At 37.9% G+C, this 20,197-nt stretch overlaps 1 protein-coding gene across 7 annotated transcripts in view; it reads right to left on the reverse strand.

The window, feature by feature from the left end:
* L3MBTL4 (L3MBTL histone methyl-lysine binding protein 4) overlaps nucleotides 1–20,197 on the reverse strand; it is a 508,459-nt gene that overhangs the window by 114,475 nt on the left and 373,787 nt on the right. For all 7 annotated transcript variants that reach the window (XM_073898504.1, XM_073898503.1, XM_073898505.1 and 4 more), the window contains 2 exons: nucleotides 19,139–19,312; nucleotides 6,752–6,822 (listed from right to left, as the gene is read on the reverse strand). In XM_073898504.1, coding sequence (XP_073754605.1) covers nucleotides 6,752–6,822; nucleotides 19,139–19,312 — 245 coding nt within the window. The remainder of the gene's footprint in view (nucleotides 1–6,751; nucleotides 6,823–19,138; nucleotides 19,313–20,197) is intronic.

The raw sequence follows: 20,197 nt of genomic DNA on the forward strand, positions 1-20,197 counted from the left end.
CAATAAAGAAAAGATAATAAAACTTACAAGTATCTGGAAATGAAGCATTATACATCAACCTATAGATAAAATAATCCACAGTGTAAATGAGAAAATATTTTGGAATTAATGGTTATGAAATTTGACAAATCAAAAATAATTTAATGTGGGAAAGTGATCTTAGATTAATACTAATAGCTTTAAGTGCATACATTAAAAATTCATGATCCAGGCAATCATTTAAAGGGGTTAGAGAAACAATAACAATAAACCACAAAAAAGTGGAATCAGGAAGACTGAAGAATGAAATATAATAGCAGAAATTAAAAGAGAAAACAAATACACAGTAGAAAAAATCAACATAGTCCAAAAGTAAGAAATTTTAAAAATCTAAAGTACTCAATGTATTAAGGAAATTGAATCTATAATTAAAATTCTTCCCATTAAAAAAGTCCAGATAGCTTTTCTGGTGAATTTCTCTAAATAGTTAAGAAAGAAATGTCACTATTCTTACATAAATTCTTTGTGGGAATGGAAAAAGAGCACATCCTCCCAGTTCATTTTATGAGGTCATCATACTCTTCATACCAAAACACGAGGTCTTTACGAGAAAGAAAAGTCACAGACCTACTCCTCTTATGAACATATTTGAAAAAGTCCTTTATAAAATATAGAAGTTCTCACTCGGCATGACCTAAATACAAGGTGAGCTTAATAATCAATGGGGAAAATTGATTTCTCCATGACCTTTGCCAATTTTGATCAAAAGATTAAAAATATTTTACTGTTGACTATAATTGTATAGGGAGACTTAAAAAATAGTAGGGGTAATATTTTTAGTACACTGTGATTTAAAACATTAAAAACATTATTATGTTTTATTTCTTCCTAAAAATCTTATCAGAGGCGAGCAGTGTTGGCTTTCCTCTTGTCCTACACATACGATACAGAGCAAGCTTTGTTTCTATGCTTTGGTAAATTGTTATACTCCTTTCCAAGTTTGGATCAGCTTCCAACATTTTATCTTTTACATCTGCAATGCTCTGAAGTATCTTGAGAGTCCTTTAACGTGAAGGCATCCTCTTGCAGGACATATTCGCCTGTTTGTCCCAGGCATCTTCTCATTTATGTCTCAGAGTCTGTTTTCCCTGAGTTCCTCTGACAGCACAGTCAGTGTCTCTCGAACGGGGGCAGCGCCAGCTGCCATGGTTGGCTATTTTTTCTATAAATCTGGTGACATCTGATCAGAATTTCACTTCCAGTTTATCACTTTGTTTCTTTACCGTACTTTCATATGTGGGGGCCAGTGGAGTGTCCACTTTTGTAAAAGATCCCCTGTGTTTATCACTGGGAGCAAGTAGGCCATGCAACTACATGCTTTGCTGTCAGTAGGTGAACGGAGTAACAGATGTGCTCAGACCAATCACTGACAGCCTTTGAAAGAAGAGCTATTATTGGTCACTGATCATTATGCAGATCTGTTAGGTAGGTAGTGATTTGTGGACTAAAGGGCTAGCACTTTGTGCCATGGTCCACAGTTAACACACAGGTAACTGAAAGCTGAATTGTGTTTTTAGGAGATGGAATTATTTAATTAAACCATGGTGGCTGAAATTCACTGCATATTCAGCAAGGTGAGGTCTACGTGTATTGGTAAAGAAATACTGGTTCTATGTTTTGATCAGGGTGCTGGTACATGAATATTCATTTATTGAAATTCTTTGAGTAATACACATATAATTCACATACTTTTCTAAAAATATGATACATCTCAATAAGAAATTTCCTTAAGAATCATTGTGATTCACCACATTAACAAAATAAAGAGAAAAACCATGTGATCATCCAAATAGATGCAGAAAAAGCATTTGCTAAAATTCAATCCCTATTCATAAAAATAAAAACACAAACTAAAAGAGGAGGCGGTTTTCTCAGCCTATTAAAGGGCACTACAAAAAACTACAGTAAACCTCATATTTAATAGTAAACTTCTGAATGCTTTCCTCCTGAGACTGAGAATGAGACAAAGAGACCTTGCCATCACATATCTATTCAACATTATACTGGAGGTTCTGGCTCAGAAAACTGCTTAACATTATTGAAAACTATTAGAGAATGCCTAATTAAATGGAAGAATGTACCATGCTCATGAATTAGAGAATGCCAATTCACCTGGAATTGATTTATACATTCACCGCAATTCCAGTCAAAATCAGAGTATGTTGTTTGGGGTGTGTGTAAATAGACAAGCTCTTTAGATATGTGAAGGAACAAGAATAGCCAGGCAATCCTAAAGAAAAAGAACAAAATTGGAGGAGTGGTGTTTTTGGCTATCAGGATTTATGATATAAAGTTAAAAAGTTATGGTAATTAAACCAGTATGGTACTGGCATGAGAATAGACAAGCCAATGGAACAGAACACAATCCAGAAACAGACCCATATATACATGGTCACTTGATTTATGATGAGCAATAGGGGAAAAGAAGGTCTTTTTTACTACATGATGCTGGGTCAACTGAATATTCATATAAAAAGTGAATCTTGGGTCCTATGTTATACCATGTATAAAAAATCAGCTCCAGGTGATTTTTAATCTGAAAGATCAAACAATAAAGATTCTAGAATAAAAAACAGCAGAAAATCTTCATGAACATATAATAGGCAAATTTTTTAAAACAGGACACCGGAAGTGCTAACCAGAATGGAAAGGATTAATGGACTCTATTAAATTTTGGACTTTGTATTTATCACAAGGGCCCATTAAGAGAGTGAAATGGCAAATCATAGACTGGAGAAGATATTTGGAATATATCTAACCAGCAATGGACTTGTTTGCAGAAATCAAGAATTCCTATACATCAATAAGAAAAGGACAATCTAAAAGACAAATGGGAAAGATATTTCACAAAAGAGGATATTCAAATAGCCAATAAACACAAAAATGTGTTCAAGCCCATTTGGCCTCAGGGAAATGCAAAATTAAAATCATAATTAAATAGTACTGCAAACCCAAATAAATGGTTAAGATTAGGGACTGACAATATTAACTGCTGGCAAGGATGTGGAGTACCTGCAATTTCCAAACCGTGCTGGCAAGAATGTATTGGTGCAACCACTTTGTAAAAATATTTGACACCAGCTCCTAAATGCAAGCCCATTCAATTGCCCAGAAATTTCCCTCTTCGGTCTGTATTCTACAGAAATGCACACACAGATCCACCAAATCACATGCAAGAATGTTCCTAGCAGTACCATTGCTGAGAGGGCAGAACTGAAAGCAACCAATATTAAAATGGACAGATAAATTGTGGCATCTTCATAAAATTGAGTAATATGCAGTACTGAGAATAAGCAAAAAATCAAACCATGATTCGAATGAATCTCACAAACATAATGTTAGCAAAAAGAGTCAGACATACAAGGATACATATTGTGTGATTTCAATTATAAAGTGATCAAAACAGGGCAAAGAGACTGACAGTGACAGAAATCAGAAAAGTGACTGTCCTGGCAGGAGGTGGTAATTGGACAGCATGAGCTGGGCTTCCACTCAGATTCTATTTCTTGACCCAAATGGTGATTAAATGAGGGTAATCTCTAGAACTCGTCTAAAACTATGACTTAAACAATAAAAGAACCTAGCAGGTGTACATGATAGCCATGATATATCAGCAACTAGAGGAAAAAAGTCAATTGTAATTCACCAAATATGATTCTATACTGGTAACAAAACAAAAAGGTGAACTATTATATCCAAAATAAATTTGTGAGGGATTTATTAACAATGTTTACCTTTTTCATGCATATCTCTTGCATTATTTTTTGCTTTATGAAATTTTTGGATTTGTAAAAAAGTGAGCCTTAGTTATACATTTGAGAAAAACAGTAAACAGTTAAAAGTTTTTTAGCTCAACATTCCACAATACCAAAGATGTCCCCTGGGGTAGGGCACTGTGGTGGCCTTGACACTGACATGTGTCTGTGGTACCCAGTAGCTGAGTGTTGGCTGCTCTGGTTCTGGGCTCTCTAAGTGGGCCGAAGGGCAGATCACTAAGACGAGCAGGTCCTTTATACTCAATGGAAATTGAGTGCTTTAATTAGCTTCACTCAACTTGTACTCAAAAGGAAGAGATTTTGTGCAGTTCTCTGTGGAACATTCACTGAGCAAAGGTAAAAACCTGAAAGGCCACCACACAGATGCCCAACTCAAGTCCAGAGAAGGGATGTGGTGCAGCAGATATGGCAACAATATCTTCATGCATTATTTTCCTTAACAAAAGGCAGAAAAAAGAACTACCATTTGCCATGTCTCATGCATAACACTCAAATATGCTTACCTATAAACCTGTAGATTAGTAAGACAAACTCTAACTTCTGTCAGTTTTACTACCAGACAGCCTTTCAGATAATCATGTTTTCCTCAATAAATTTATATAGCTAATTAAAATTTTCTACCATCCGGGGTGCCTGGGTGGCTCAGTCTTTAAGCGTCTGCCTTCGGCTCAGGTCATGATCTCAGAGTCCTGGGATCGAGCCCCGCATCGGACTCCCTGCTCAGCGGGGAGTCTGCTTCTCCCTCTCCCACTCCCCCTGCTTGTGTTCCCTCTCTCGCTGTCTCTCTCTCTGTCAAATAGATAAATAAAATCTTAAAAAAAAAATTTCTACCACCCCATCTTACTTTTATACATTATTATGGTAAAGGAAAGAATGTAGTATCTCTAAGAAGCATCCTTGAACATTATGGGTAGATTTTTTATTTTATCTCTGCCAAGAATAGCTATTGCGAATAAAATGATTTAGAAAACAAAGATGTTTCCAAGTAAAAATTGAAAACAAGCCCAAGATATGAAAAACACAAGCTGCATGCACATGTGTACACATGTACACACAATCTTTAAATATCAAAAGTATAACATCTCCCCTCATAGGAGAAATGGAGAACACATTTTAGCCCATTTTCCTTTTTAAAAAAGTATTCCTGATGAATTAAGAATGTGTTATTTTAGATCTATACCCAGAACAACAAGAGTAGGAACTTGGAATTTATGCTCAGATTTATAGGCTTACAAAAAATAAGAGGAAAATACTAAATAATCGTTTAATGTCACAATCACACCCTGAACTCTCCCTTTCCTGTGGCGACTTTCATTCAGAGCAACTTCCTCTTTTTGCTCTATAAAGTAATGTTCCTCTCTTTTGTTCTCTAGATTTGCCAGTGCTTTTACCGGAGATTGCTTGTCCGTAATTGCAATTTTTTGCTATTCCCAAATAAACTCATTTTGCTGGTAAAATAACTGGCTGTATTATTTTTAAGGTCAGCGTTAAACTTTTTAAAAATGATGCAGGAAAGAATAAGTACACAGTGAACAAGTTAGAAGAGATTTCATCTTTCACATTATGCAAATGCATTTTGCTAGTGATATTTTTTATTTTTATCAGGATGATCCTCATTACTACTTTTACTATGTGAGTTACAAAATTGACTGTGTATCTGTTTTAACAGGAACATATACATAATTACTCTGTGGAGATATTTTCAAAAGTGTCAAAATATGAATTAAAACACTGACACTTTTTAAGGGCTCCTTATAGGGCTCCAAAGCACATGTTGTTTACAGAACGGAGGCTTGGTAAAATGGATTAGAACATTTGTATGGAGCAGTTTCTAAAATATCAGTCATTTATTTTATTTAAAGCAATGTTCAGATCTGATGATATTACCCAGAAATGCTTCTGGTTAGGGAGAAACATGTAGATGTACAATGAAACCAAAGTAACTTAACTGCCTTCCATTTTCTGAGGAAAAGATTCCTCCTCCCTTCTTGGCTGAGATGAAATCAAGAGCCGTTCCAGCTGCAAGCTGAGCTTGGTCCCTGCCTGAGGTGAACAGGTTAGCTTTGCTCAGAGATGTCATAGCTCTTTTTGGTCGATGGCTGCCAAGCACACACTTTTTCTCTTAAGAAAAGTCTAACGGGTAATGAGTAGATGGAGATGAGTGCAGTGCTACCAAGTTGTGCTAATTTGCTGTGCTTTTGGCCAGGGCAGCAGAAAACTCACTAATTTTCTTTTCCTCTGGAAGAGGAACAGGGCTCCTGCGGTGTTCTGGGAGATATAAACATGCAGAACTATTATAGCTGAAGACATAGGATACTAATTACAAGTTACCAATGTTTCATCTGATCATATAAAAGTTATTGCACTAAATGAACACAACTAAGGGGAAACTTATTCCTTAGCTTGTTATAATATAACCTCAAAATTATAGATGAAATTCTGTATATATCGAACCTCAACTGGAAAGAAACAGAATTAAATGAAAGCATGCAATTCTTTTTCCTACACTCCAATAATCCTTCAGCTTTTAGTTTTAAGTTTAAATAAAACTTTTCCCCTAACAACCTTCTTGGCTGTCTTAATAATGAGGTACATTTCCCAGTCCCTCAACATATAAAAATGCCATGAGACGCTCCCTGTTTCCCTCCTTCATGCCCTCTGCAGACGACAGAGATTCCACCACTGAGACCTTTACTTGGATAGGTTTTGATTTGTCTTATCATGAATGAGGATCACAGAAATTACAGTCTAGTCCTTTCACTTTAAAAATGAAAAAAATCAAGGTTGGGGTGGAGAAGTAATGGAACCTACTTGTCTGTAAGGTTGGGACTAGGCCACAAATCCCCTCCTGGAATGATAAAACCAACCCAGCAAACAAGACATTCTTCACAACAAAAAGCATAGTCTGTGTTTTTGCTAGTGTTTTTGTTTTTTACCTCTGAAGAGATTATCCAAGTCAATATCTTCTTTTCCTTTGATTTTCAAACACTTTGCCTGCTGTACAAGTCTGGGCAAAGAACAGAAATAAAATCTAGATTTATTATCCAGTGAGGTAAGAATCAATCATGACAGCAGCACAAATTTAAATAGAAACCACAGGGTAAACAGTAGTGAATTGACAGGTATTTTGCTGCACTGAGGCTTGTTACAGTTTTTCTTCAGTTTAAGGTTTTTAAAATATATTTTCGGTCAGAAACTCTAACTTTGAAACCTACAACTTGAAAGCTCTCCCCCCTCCAACTCTTATTCATTCTCTTACAGTAGAAAGTTTCTAGAACTCTTTGGGGAATAATCTCTTCAGGTTCTGAGGAGGAGCTATCAGGGATGATAAGGGATGGTATGGTAGTAAGTGGGTAAATAGTAATTGCTAATGATGATTTTAGTTCTTAGTTTAATCAAAAGATTATAGACATTGTGCTTAAACAACTATATAAAGTAATTTAGTTACACAGTTGAATGTCAGAGAATTAATTAACTTTTAAAATGCTCCTGTATGCAGTAAGGACTAATTTTGTAACTCTTCCATCATGCAACTTTACTAAAACTTGAGGCTCATGGTTTGTAATGAATATGGAAGTTTCTAAAATGAAACTTTTCCAGTGTTGCTAATTACCTAGTAATTAATTTTAAGTAGAGAGACCTTGAGATAGTTGATTAATTTATCCATATATATTTACGATTTTCATGAAAATTATAATAGCTTGCTTTGCAAACGCACGTTCCTATTGCACTTGTACAGCAGCCCTCTCCTCTTATCCTCACTGACAAACTTTCGAGTCTGTTTCAATATCTGTTTTAGATGAGGATCCCGATTCAGTCACCAAAACCTTACACAGGAACCTAAATGACGTATATATAATTGGAAGTCATTTTATCTATAAATTCTATATGTCATGGTAAAAACATATTCTATCAGTTAGATATATATATATATTTTTTACCATTAGACATTTTTTAAAGATTTTATTTATTTATTTAGCAGAGAGAGAGAGAGAGTAAAAGCAGGGGGAGCAGCAGTGGGAGGGAGAGAAGCAGGCTCGATCCTGTGGGACTCCATCCCAGGACCCTGGGATCATGACCTGAGCTGAAGGCAGACACTTAACCGACTGAGCCACCCAGGGACCCCTCATTAGACATCTTTTAATAAAAAATGCAAGAAATGGAGAAAGAATTTCTTTTGAAATCCCACCTTGGACCTTAAAAGAAAGCCCTACATAGCTACTATGGAACATCCTAGCCCGGGGTAGCGAAGCTGAAGTGTAGTGTGGAGACCAGCACCCTCAGCAGAGAAAACCTGCATCCAGGCTCTAGGCTTGTATCCCAGAGCTCATTTCTAAACTCTATATATAGGTCTCAACTTCCCAAAATGCAAAAGGAAGCTGGACTTGCTTTACAGGGTTTGTTCTGAACAGTTAGTGAAACGGTACTATAAAATAGTTTACAAACTTTTATTCAGCACGGATGTGCATAAAAATGTGAGGAATATTTTCATTAATTCAATATGCTTAATTTTCATTATATTCTGGATATATACAGATCATCAGGATTTGTTTACGTCCTTGTAGGAAAGAATATTAGCAATAGAAAGAGGGCTTGGATTTAAGCAGTGAGCAGCTGGTGGAGAGAGCTGGTCAACGTGGAATGCCAGAGGCACAACGTGTGCACTCAATAGCATGGTGTCATCATTTTGCAAAGAAGATGGAAAAAAGAACAATTTTAGTCTGCTTATATATTTTTGCAAATAAGTGTTTGGGTATATTCCCAAAAACTTTACAAATTTGATGAAACTGAGTTGATTTTCAAACCATCTTAAAGCAAACCTCTACAATAGATCCTGATGAAGATCTTGATTCTATCTTAAAAATTTGAAAAATAGATGCTAGTATGCCTTATATAACTTTGATGGGGATTTTAAAAAGCAATTTAAAAATAAATCAAATAAATTTACTGAGTAGCTTTAAAATAAAATTCCAGGCACTGCCATTAACCACAGACATATTTCAGTACAGTCTTGCTTTCAAAATGCTTACATCACTAGGGTCACCCTGTAATCAGTTCAGGCTCAGTAACATTTCCTGAGTGAGACACATACCTTCTAAGGACTTCTGGACTCCTCACTTTGTTCACCCTCATTTCATTCTCACAAAAACTCTATAAGGTAGAGGCATAGGACCCGTGATATAAATAAAGACACAGAGGCTCAGAGATATTAAATCACTTGCCCATCTTGGGCACACAGTGAGTCAATGGTGAAGCCAGGACACAAACTCCAGTCTGCAGACTCCAAATCCAGGTTTCCCCTACTCTGAGCATCTTTGTCCAATGTCTGCTGAGCACTCACAGAAGGCATCAAGAAGGAGATGTCACTGGCACAGCAAAAGAAAGGGAGAGTCAATAATGCTCCTGGCAGCTGGAGGGAGAGATGGTCTGGAGCTAGGCTAGTGGGGAACTCTGTGGAGGATGCAACTGGGTCTGGTCCTAAAAGAAGGGAGATATGCAGGACTAGAAAGTTCTAGAAAATTAAGGTAGGGGAAAAGCAAGAACCGCGGCAGACAGGGCATAGGCACAATGAGAGGGAGGGTGTTCGGCAGACACAGGGAAGGTAATCAACCTCCTGGGCTGAAGCACCTGCACTGCAGGGGAAGGAGGACTGGAGGTGAGGCTAAAAGAACAAGCCAGAGCCGAGTCGTGGAGAGCCTTGCGTGCTGTTCTCAAGTGTTGGACTTCCTCTTGCTGGCAGAGAAGACAGTGACTGAAGTGTTGCATCTGGCAAAGAGTCTACTGCATACAGGGAGCAGCAATGTTTGGTGATGATTAGGCCAGTCATGTGCCAAAGATTGTTTGTATTTTAGCTAAAAAGGTAATACCACTGAAATCTTCAGGCATTATTCTTTCATCAGTAATTCCGCTTGAAGCCTTGCCCATACTTTTCATCATAGTTCCAGGCTTTCCAAACAATCTTCAAGTTCCTTTGCTAATGCGATTGCTGGTGCAGCCCCAAGTGTCAGGCTACCCGTGTGCCTGTGTACCCCTGACTCACCCCACACAGGAGTGCATGACTTAAGAGAATTACTGCTTCTGTTGCGGAGACCGGCCGCTGTCATCAAGAGTCTCTGCTATCCACATTGGTTTTCCACGTGCCTTGACCTTTGGGTTTTGTTACTTCCCGTTGACAAAAGGGGCTGCATGCTCTCTGACCCCCCTTCGATGCTTCTGCTACATTTAAAATGGCAAGTTAGTGGCTACTCTTTCTGGGCTTGGTAAATGCTAGGCCCTGAACTAGATGCCTAACATGAAGGAGGTAATATTAATCTTATATCGATGTGTTGAAAAGTATAAAGAGGCTAAATAAGTCACACAATAAACTGAAGAGCCAAAGTGGAAAAAAATGAGAATTTGGAATTAAGTCAGGTTAATCTAAATGTAGTTAAACTCCTTCTAGAACAGGAGTTGCAAACGTCAGCCCATGAGTCAAATCCTTCCCATTGCCTGCTTCTGTGAATTAAACTGTAGTAGAATACAGCCATGCTCATTCATTACTTATAGTCCACGGCTGCTTTCACACTACAGTGGTCAAGCTGAGGAACTATAGTAGAGATCTTAAGGCTGGCAAAGCCTAAAATATTTACTATCTGGTCCTTTAGAAAAAAAGGTTGCTGACTCCTGTTCTAGCAGTAAAGGAAAATGTTCCTAAGGCCAAAAATATATGTATGACATGTGATGGTTTTACATACTATCTTTTCTCAAAATTGCCTTAATAACTGTAGTTAGTTATCACTTAGAATAGGGCTTCAAAGGCAAATATTGAGCTCTGAATGCTTTTTATTTTTTTAGACAAATTGCCCAGGTCCGATCAGTATTTCCTTAAGCTTTTCCTACCTGCAGGTATTACAGTCAGCCAAAATGGTATCCACCACCGAAAGACTCAGAATCTACCAGAGGATACAGATGTGTGCAGTGCCAACTTTCACACAAAGCAGAGGAAGAAAGGGCTACATGAAGAGATGAGAAAGTGCTTTGGGATCTAAAGGTGGGAGGGGACTTTCTGCTTAAAATGTCAGTGAGATCAGAAAAAGCTTTCAAGAGGAGAGGAGTTTGTCTAGGCCTCAAAGCAAGTTTTACTAAGGGAAGCATCAAGGGGGACATTGCAGAAACACTGGCAGGTGGCAGGTCGGCAGGCGGAAGAGCGCATACCAGGTGTGGTGTGGTGTGCAGGCTGGGGATACATTATGAGGACTGCAAAGGCTTTCTGCACACGTATGTATGTATTCTGTGTGTGTGTGTACACTTGTGTGTGTGTGTGTTTGTATGTGTGAATTTAGTGATAGTAAAGCAAAATAAGTCCAAATATCATTATTTTGGACCAAAATAAGTCCAACCTCTAAGACTATATATCTAAGGACAGATTCATACAGTATATTTAGTTTGTAAATAAAATGTAATTCAACTTTTAAAAATATTGCATTATAAACCATCAATAAATGACATACATATGGAAATGTTTATTGCAGCATTATTTAAAGAGGAAAAATACTGGAAACAACCTGAATATCTGTTAATAAGAGAGTTAGTTGAATAAGTTAAAGTATGTCCATTCTATGATAAATGATATAGTTATTTAAAACAATGCATTGGATCCATTTGTGCTAATACGGAAAATTACCCATGACATATTGTTAAATAAATAAAGCACATTTTTAAGCTAATATCTCTTATTGTCAGACTTTAAACCAGCAAACAATGGTTTTACATGGCAGTCCATAAGAGATAAGGGAAAATTGTTTTTTCTTTGTGAGTAGACTTAGTTGTGTAAGTTTTTACAAGTTTTCCATATAAAAATAAAAGTCCAAGACCAGATTATGTTTCTTCTAGCCACAAATGCTGACTTCTTTACAGGTGCCTTGTTCAGAGTGCCATTATAAACTTGGCATAAAAATATGTGTGCATTTTATTAAAGCTTCAGCATTTAATGTCAGGGTCCTTTAAATTTTGCTGACATGTTAACCTGTCAGGAATGCAGCCTCTTTCCCCTACAGTCAACATGATTGTATCCTAATCTATCCAGAGTGACACATGCCAACCTTGAAAGAAACATTACCACAAAATTACTGTAGTATTTTTTAAAAGAATGAGTGTATATCTAAATATCCATATGTATACATAAACACAGAAAAAGTGTAAAAGAGAACATTATTATTCACACAAGTAACCTCAGGATGCACATCAGAGTTGAGGAGTGGGGAGTGAGAAATTATGTTTTAAAAACTTCTCTATTACCTGATTTATTTCAGTGGGAATTTTATCATATTTTTACAAGCCTTTAAGTTAATTTGACCAGAAAAAGTCTGGGTATTATTAATTTCTTTAATTTTTAATTTTTTTCTTTTTACTAATCTATATTTTCTAATTTTCCTATAGTACACAAGAATTGCCTTAGTTATGAGAAAAAATCATGTTAAATGTCCCAATTTTACTATTTGCAATGAATGGAAAATAATTGTTTTAAAGCCAGATCAAGGATGTAGATGAGAAAAAATGCCCACTGGTGCTTGGGCAACAAAATTTTGTTTTTCTGGTGTACAGGAACACCAATATTCCTTTATGCGTGGAATCGTGGACATTTTAGCACACACTGTTCTGCAGCATTTAATTACTAAGAGCCTGGGCCAAGGCAGGATTCCAGAAATCCAGAGATCCACAATAAATTATAAAATGCCTTGTGAGAACCAGCTCAGAGAAATATTTTTAAAGATCTTTTTAAGGCATACATTGAGTATTTTATAACATTTCAGCAGAAGTGTAAATTTGTTTACAAACCACCAGACTATAATGGAGGTGCCAAGTCCTTTTACCCCAGCACTGTTATTGTCTACAGTCCTGAGCTGATCTTGACACAACTCACTTCATTTTCAATTTGCAAAATGTTCAACAGAACCACCCCGCCTTTTTTCCCTAATGGCATGGATCTGCTTATGGTCTCGAGGAGGTTAAGACAGGTAATTGCTGGAAACACTGTAAGTGTTGCCCATTCACTCCCTTGTTACTTCTTCCATGGCACTTAGCCACAGTCTGCCATTTTCTCCTCACTGACAGTTTACATTTGTTTGCTCTCCTCCACCTCCTCTACCTGACAATATGCTCCCTGCAGGGCTGGGGCAGTTGTGTTCACCGCCATATCCTTAGCACCTACCACATCACCTGGCCACAGCAGAAGCTCCACATGTATTTGCTGAATGAATAAATGTTGATGCAATGAGGGAATCAACACGCCTCCTGCCAAGTCTTCCTGCCTGACTGAGTTTAAGACCTCATCCCGCCACTTCACTAGCTTGGGCCATTTTCTTACCACCAAGTGAGAGCTTACTGAAGTCAAAGATTTTAGTCTGCTTTGTTCTAGCTATATCACTAGAGTTTGGAATACTACTTTTCTAAGTATTTGTTCAAAGGATAAATGTTGAATGGATGAATGAATGATTGAATATGTCCTATTTCAGGATGCGGCTACCATCAGGATCTCAATTCTGCAATGTTAAGTGTCATTCAGGTATTCATACCATAAACCAGTTCTATTCTGACCTAATCTTAATTCTAGAGGAAGAAGAGGTATGGAATAGTGAGCAGAGCAATGACGCAGGAGTCAGAGGGCTCCAAGTGGCCATTCATGACAGTGTCAATAGGGAACTCAATTCTTTGGCTCTGATATCCTTATTTTTCTGTGGGGAAGAAGGAGGGCTAGACAATCTTTGAGTCCCTTCCCACTGCAAAGCCCCAGGATTGTCATATTCCACTAGAGGTCCTTCAGAGTGTGCCCGGAGGTGCGGAAAAGGAGGGAGTTTGTCTGGATGGTGGTGGGTTTCCTGTCCAGCCACAACCTCTACAGAAGGTTTCCTGGGTGTCCAGGAAAAATTCTGATGTTTGACCACTGCTCACATGATTAAGGGGTGTAATTGAGTTTCAGATGCAGAGGAATAGCTCAGACTAAATAAATAAAGGTCTAAATTTCTATTTTTGGTGCAAAGAAGTGTTGTACATACACAACTAGAACTGGCCCAGTTGCAAGACTTTAAAATCAACAATTTTTATAAAAATGGAAAAAGGTATCAATAGTCTCTATTATGTGCCAGGCTCAGTCATACTTTCTATATACATATATTCAAGATCTAAGCCTCATACTTTATATTCATTTCACAGGTAAGGAAATTGAGTCTCTAAGACACAAACTAATGAAGATACCTGAACCAATGAACTTAGGTTTACTAAGAACCTATTATAATGTGACCAGGAATGAGGAAAAAAACAAAAGCATAATGAAAACTGGCTCATACCCTTTAGCAGCCTCCCGTTCTTATGAGAAAATAAGGCACACATACAACGTAAGCACTAAGAAGGCACATGTAGATACAGACACACAAGCTATTGATGTGTGGTATAGACCAAAGCACAAAGGAGTGCTAAGAACAAGGAATGGGGCTATCTCTTATTGTATCCATATCCCTGGACCTACCAAGTTCTTGGCACAGAGCAGCTGCTCAAAATCTATTTAACTTGTTGAGTGCTTACTGAGTATCAGGCATTATACTAGGTATCAGAAATACAGAAATGTGTACGATGTGGTCTCTGAACTCAAGAAGCTCATATGGGCTGGAACTGCTGTAGAGAAAACTTTAAGGTACAGCTGAGCCTTTGAGAAGGGAGAAGATGCAGGTGGGAGTAGATAAGGTAGGAGGAATGGGAACAAAGGCACCAGCCCAGGAATAAAAACAGTATTGTGGGTGATCATAGGGAGTGAGTGGGACACTGAGTAGGCTTCATCTCCCCAAGTAGAGAATTTATGTGGGAAGTTATGAGAAAAAACACTGATGGATTAAGGAAAACCTAGGTAATGACCTGGAAGACTAATACGGGAAACAACCAACTAACACTGTTTTAATTCTGAGAATGGACCCCATAGCGGGTATTTATGGTGCAGCTAATTTGAGTAGTGGAAATAAACTAGCTGGCTCGTGGCAGCACAATTTATTATGAGGATCATTAGGGAACTATTCCCACTACACACCATTCCCTCCGATTACCATAGCTTCCTCAGCCATTTTTATTATCAGTATAGGCCTTAGGGAAGTGCATAAAATTTATAATATGGAAGGCATTAAGGGGAAAATGAGATTTACTAGGCATTTTCTTAAATTTTCTTTTTTTCTTTTTTGAGAGAAAGAGAGAGAGTGTGGGGGAGGAGCAGAGGAAGAGAGAGAATCTTAAGCAGACTTCATGCTCAGCAGCACAGAGCCTAATGTGGGGCTCAATCTCATGACCCTGAGATCATGACCCAAGCCAAAATCAAAAGTCAGATGCTTAACCGACTGAGTCACCGAGATGTCCCTCTTAGATTTTCTTAACAGCAATGAATGAGTATGAACATGACTAAATATTAACAATGGTGTTCTACCAATTGTGTGAATTAGAATATGTTAAGCACTGCTTTGGGGAAGCAAAAGAAGATATTAAAGAATACTTGGGCGAGGCTGCAAATGCCTGAAAAAAATGCTCCACTCAGACCCAGGGAAGCTGGCTAACAAATAATATGGAGGGAGGGGACAGTTGCATTTCAAAGTAATTTCTTTATGATGAAATTGTTTTAATGAGTATAATTTTATTCCCATGTTGCAGAGAGAGACCTTTAATCTATTAAAATAAAATGTGTTCAAGAAAGAAGACTTTGTATAACATATAGTATAAATAAAAATAAATGGTTTTGGGAAATCATGGTAAGATTCTTCCTCTCCAAATAGTTCTATTTTCACAAAACAAGAAATAAATGCATCACAAGATGACCCTGAGAATCACAGACACAGTAGAAAGTCATCTAGAAAAAATTCAGCCAGACCCTTCAAACATTAAGCTGACATTCCTTTGCTAGTCTAACGTAGTGGAAACGTGTATAAGATTTGGAATCAGGCGGTTCTAGATCCAATTCCTAACTTTCCTACTAATTGTGTGATCCTGCAAACTCTGCCCAACGTCTCTGAACCTGCAGGTGTCTACATGATAAACTCAGAATAAGAATACTTACCACACATAAGGTTGTTGTGAGGATAAAATGAAATTAACACAGTGATATATACAGACTGTTCAGCACAGTGCTTTGTGGCCCAATGTAAGTGTGTGATATTAATATTAGATAGTTATTATTACTGATACTTCTAGTGTTACTATTATTAGTTTACTGAAACAGGAATATGCTGGATGGAATCAGAACACCTATATTTGCGTCCCAAATCAGTTACTACTAAGGATCTCTACTTCCTCACTTATTAATGGCAATACTATGCTGACAATAATATCTGTTTTGCCTAAATCATAAGACTATGGGAAGCTCCAAAGATAATGTATGTGTAAACTATAAACTGTCAAATTAAAAATATCCCCTAGAGTACACACCTAAATGAAAGAAACTCAGGTATAAGGTCATTTGCCTATACATAATGCACCAGGAATGTAATACTACTCCACTCTATTAGCATAAAGGGAAAATGACAGTCTGTCAGAAATGATGACCTTCTGTAAGACTGGCTCTTCAAAGTTGTGTTAAAATGGGGTATTACTGTTATGAATGAGAATCTTGTAAACATCTAGTAGTATACAGTCTACTCAACTTTAAAACTTGACCCTCTATTCAGAAAATGTGAACATAATCAGATATTTACTAATAATAATCCCCTCTACCAAGATTAATATGAAAACAAAGATAATTTTAAAAGTAATCACAAAACTGGGATGCAGTTAGGGAAAAGACAAAATTCCTTAAATTTCTGGGCAGCATCTAATTCATTTGAGAAGAATGTCAAGAGTTAATTTTACATTTTGCACTTGAATTGTCAGAAGTCTGGATATTCTAAGGTGACAAGTGTTGCTGGTATAAGCAATTACAGAAGGCCTGTCCAGAGCTCAGTGATGGATTGGTGAATGGCTGGCTGGATGGATGGGAGGAGGGATGGAAACTGTAACTCTAATTTTCTCTAATTTAACCCCCATGCCTATCCTTGGACATGAGCCAGGTAAAAATCATTCTCAACAGGTAGAAGAAAGAGATGGAATTTAAATAGTCTCCACCTATATCTGCTACCTTGTGATTTTTAAGAGTAAAGATTTAAGTTAGGGAAAAGTCAGCCCCAGGAAACCACTACAAGTAAACTGTAAAGAGAATTAAAATATATTTTCTCTGCTCATAATCAGCCTTACTTATGATTCCTTGATGATTTCCTGGCTTTTTTTTTTTTTCCACCACCCTGGAATTCTAGACCATGAGCAGGATGTCACAGAGATGGGGGTAGAATCAAAGTGGGCACTCCAGCCAATACTAAGCAAACATTGTCATGAGGGCTGGTTAAATGAAAAAAAGTGGGCTGGGACTGGAGTGCAAGGAGGGCTTTGGTCTTGAGACTGGAAAACAAAAGAAGGCTTAAGAATTCAAGATGTGAACAGTATGACTGCCCTCCCATCACCCAGTTCCTTATACAGCACTGGGCATACATGAAATAGGATTCCACGGGGTAGGGTCATGTGTGATTTTTCTGCTTGGTTATCAACTAACATTCTCTACTTCTTATTTCTATGTGTAGCAATTATGCTTGTCTGGTCTACTTCAGTGTAAATCCCCTTCAAAATAGTAAAGCATATAATAATATATTGAAAAGAGTTAAGTTCCTAAGAGGAGTTCAAGAGAGGAGAGGCCATATATCTGTGTTTGCTGAAAAGAAAGCCTTAGCTAGCCTCAGAGAATGTGGCAGTTTAACAGTTTTTTTTTAAAGCGGTTCAAAGATCTGTTTCGTCTCCCCAACTTTTGACATTGAAGATGAACATCTAAAATGTTTACAAGAGAAACTAAGTTTTTATTTGGAAAATAAAAAGGTAACAGAACAAAAAAGAATATGAGCAAAAGGATGTACTGCTCCCAATAATTCTGGGATAAATAAATACCATTCCTTGGAAAACAGTTTTCAAAAAAGCAAAGAAAAAAATTCTCCCTCCACTGGGACATGGAAAGGACACCGGAGCCCCTCAACTACTTAGACTCGTAAAGAGTGTGGGTGGGAAAAAGCAGTAAAGAACAGCGAGACCCTGTGAAGTTTCAACAAGAGAACTGGGTGTATAATAAATAATAATAAATGCAAGATACAGCTACAAAAATAGACGTGCGTATCCATAGGAAATAAACGGTGCAGTAAAGTAGAGCTAATCTGCATAGTGCTGTACGGAGAGATCAAAACCAAAATCAGCTGCTCAACAAGAAGGAAACGTAACCCAAATACGTTATACCAATATTTGCTTGAAAAAGAAAATCCACCCTTTGCACCAAACTCTCCCGATGGACAGGTGTCTCCTTGGGAGGGAGATAGCAGCCTCGCTGGGACTGAAGGCATAAATGGGCAGAAAGTTGTTCCAGCGGGAGCTGGGTCTCCCGCACGATGAGAGGCGCACGCCTCTTCCTTCCATATGGTGCTGAATGAACAGAGCAAGGCTCTGGAGGATGGGGAGAAACAACAGCCCCCCTCAAGTAGCCACTCCTTCAAAGCTCACACAGGGAGGGCCTACTGTCTCTCAAGGGCTTGAACAGGAGTGCCTTCTGCCTGCAGTGGGGTCTGAGACATACTCACTCCTTGCTTCTCTGACCAGCCTTTCTTGGCTCCTTGTCTGTCTGGTCTCCAATTACTTACTGAGTGTCAGATTTTTTTTTGTTTATAATTCCTGGCATAGGTTAAAACATATCAAATAAGGTTGCATTTGCAGCTCCCTAGAAAATGGTAACATGTACATGAAAATGGGAAATTGATGTTTCAAGGGTAAGTTCGCATTTAAGAACAAAAGGATAATGTGTTACCAATGAATCCGTGCAATCGTATGGGAGGTGCATCTGGACTAACAAGAACAAGACAGACAGCAGGCAGGACAGGAAACCCTGGCAGGACCGACTGATGCAAACGCTCCGCGTCCAAGAGAGCCCATCTCTGGCTAAAGATGTTTTCAAGGCAAAAGGGAATCTTAGGGAATTTTAAAAATGAGATGTACTTTCTTATCACTCACATGTAATATGTGCATTTAGAAAGAAATGACTCCCAAATTTTTGAGAACGAAGACATAAAAAGTGGTTTTTAAATGAACATCAAGCCTTAGATGAATTCCATGAGCCAGTGAACGTAATAATATACAAAACCAAACAAAACTATTTCAAAGAAATATAAGGAACTATGTATTATTATTAAAAATGTTGTTCTTTTACTATTCTACATGGTTTACTTTCTCGTTTACATTTTCAAAAAGGTCCTTACCTGGGCTGACTGTTCACCTTTTCATGTTTTCCGCTGAAGTTCAAACTGCAGAGGTTCTTCGATTTCGAATGTGAAGAGTCGGATTCCAAATTTGCCTGTGTTTGTTCTCTCAGACGATCGTGAAGAGTTGCCTCCTTTTTCAAGTTCATGTCTGAATACGGGCAGCCAAAAGCACTGGTTTGTAGAAAAATGAGCACACAGTTGTCAGTCTATAGCCATAAATCAGGAACCCACTGTCACTGAGCCAGACTTACATCCAGATTTTAAGAACTGAAGGGAGACCTTCTTTCACTGAGTACACCCTAATAAGCTTCTTTCCATCTTGCCCTTTGAATAAATTCCAGACCACAGACACTGGTCAGCAGAGTATGACAGGTAGAGTCATCAGCACATACAGTTTTTACAATTTTGAAAACTTAAACATCTAAGAATAACGTAATGATGTGCTTCAGGTACAGCAATGGAAATATTATATAAACACCTGATTCAAAGTTTGTATCCTCTGATATTTATGCCCTGATTTGACCACCTCATCACAAAATACTATGGGTCATGAAAACGATTCACCAGTATCAGAGAATATTATGCTTTTCTTTCTTAACATTCATGTATCCAGAAATACTGTATCTGTATTTCTGCTTAATCCTCCTGAAACCTACTAAGAAGTGTTGTGTTGGAATGTGAAGGAACACCTGAGATGAAAAAGGAGAGACCACAGTGAAGGCTGAGTCCCCAGTCTTGGGATGTTGTTTGGAGCCTAACTGGCAAGGATCTACCAGGACCCATGATCTGATTCTTTCTACAGACTATTTGGTAGTCTTCGTCAGATTTCTGTGCCCACATCCCTGTCTCCAAAGAAGCCCCAGACTTGCGCTGCTTAGGAGTAAGGCAGTCACTATCAGGAAAAGCCCAGGGGTGACAGGTCACCTGCAGGCAACTCCGGGGGGAGGCATTTCATACTCAAGCTTCTCTTTCTCTCCAGTTAAATGGGAAAATCAGACCCAATCCTAACACACACACACACACACACACACACACACACACACACACACACACACA

The sequence above is a fragment of the Callorhinus ursinus genome, unplaced genomic scaffold, assembly GCF_003265705.2.
Source record: "Callorhinus ursinus isolate GAN/ISIS: 27379988/994484 unplaced genomic scaffold, GSC_fseal_2.0 scaffold11, whole genome shotgun sequence".
NCBI classification, from domain to species: Eukaryota; Metazoa; Chordata; class Mammalia; order Carnivora; family Otariidae; genus Callorhinus; species Callorhinus ursinus.